The sequence below is a fragment of the Eimeria mitis genome, genomic scaffold, assembly GCF_000499745.2.
Source record: "Eimeria mitis Houghton genomic scaffold, Emh_scaff2153, whole genome shotgun sequence".
Classification (NCBI taxonomy): domain Eukaryota; phylum Apicomplexa; class Conoidasida; order Eucoccidiorida; family Eimeriidae; genus Eimeria; species Eimeria mitis.
In genome coordinates this window covers 6,887-7,572 of record NW_013570478.1, presented here as the reverse complement: position 1 = coordinate 7,572, position 686 = coordinate 6,887, and the positions used below count along the sequence as shown (strand labels likewise).

Sequence of the window (686 nt, the reverse complement as noted above, 5' to 3'; positions counted from 1 at the left end):
CAGCCCGAGGCGGCAGCACAACAGCAGCAGATGCAGCAGCAACAGCAGCAGCAGCAGCAGCAGATATACCAGGTGCACCTGATGCAGCTTTTCCAATTCAGGTGTGGGAGCTGCGAGGCAGCAGCAGAATACCCCCCCGAAGCCAGGCTGGGGTGTATGTACACGGTGGCTCCCCGTCAGCTGTTGTTACATGCGGGGTCCTCGATGATAGCGGGCTTGCGCTGCTAGCCTTCATAGAATCTCCTGCTGCATCAGCTGCTGCTGCTGGTGCATCTGCTGCTGCTGCTGCTGGTGCTGCTGGTACTGGTGGCGGCGTGTATAGGGCTGGGTTACGGCTGGTGGATTGCCTCAAGAAAGAGGAGATATGGGGGGCCCCCCTACGAGCAGTAGGGGCCCCCCGCTACATTTCTGTGTGGCCTGGTGCTGCTGCAGCGAGTGAAGGATTGCCTCTTGAGGGTTCGAGTGCTGGCAGCTGGGGCCCCACAGTTGTTGCTGTCGGGGAGGCAGCGGGGGCTGTGGAGGTCCTTTGGGTGTAACGCCATGCTGCATGCATGCAGCACCGCCTTCATGCAGCATGCTGCTGCATGCAGCCCACAGCGTAAACATAAGGCTTCACAAGAAAAGCAAATGTATACATATACAGAGGCGCTCGCAGAACACTGACATGAGGCAGACTTGGGCAAAAA

The 686-nt window shown here is 58.7% G+C and overlaps 1 protein-coding gene across 1 annotated transcript in view; it reads left to right on the top strand.

Annotated features, from left to right (window-relative positions):
• EMH_0049440 (uncharacterized protein) overlaps positions 1 to 536 on the top strand; it is a gene marked incomplete at both ends in the record, with an annotated part of 2,122 nt that extends 1,586 nt beyond the window's left edge. The window contains one exon of the mRNA XM_013496532.1: positions 3 to 536. Within this exon, the coding sequence (XP_013351986.1) occupies positions 3 to 536 (534 nt within the window). The remainder of the gene's footprint in view (positions 1 to 2) is intronic.
• Positions 537 to 686: the final 150 nt, after the last annotated feature.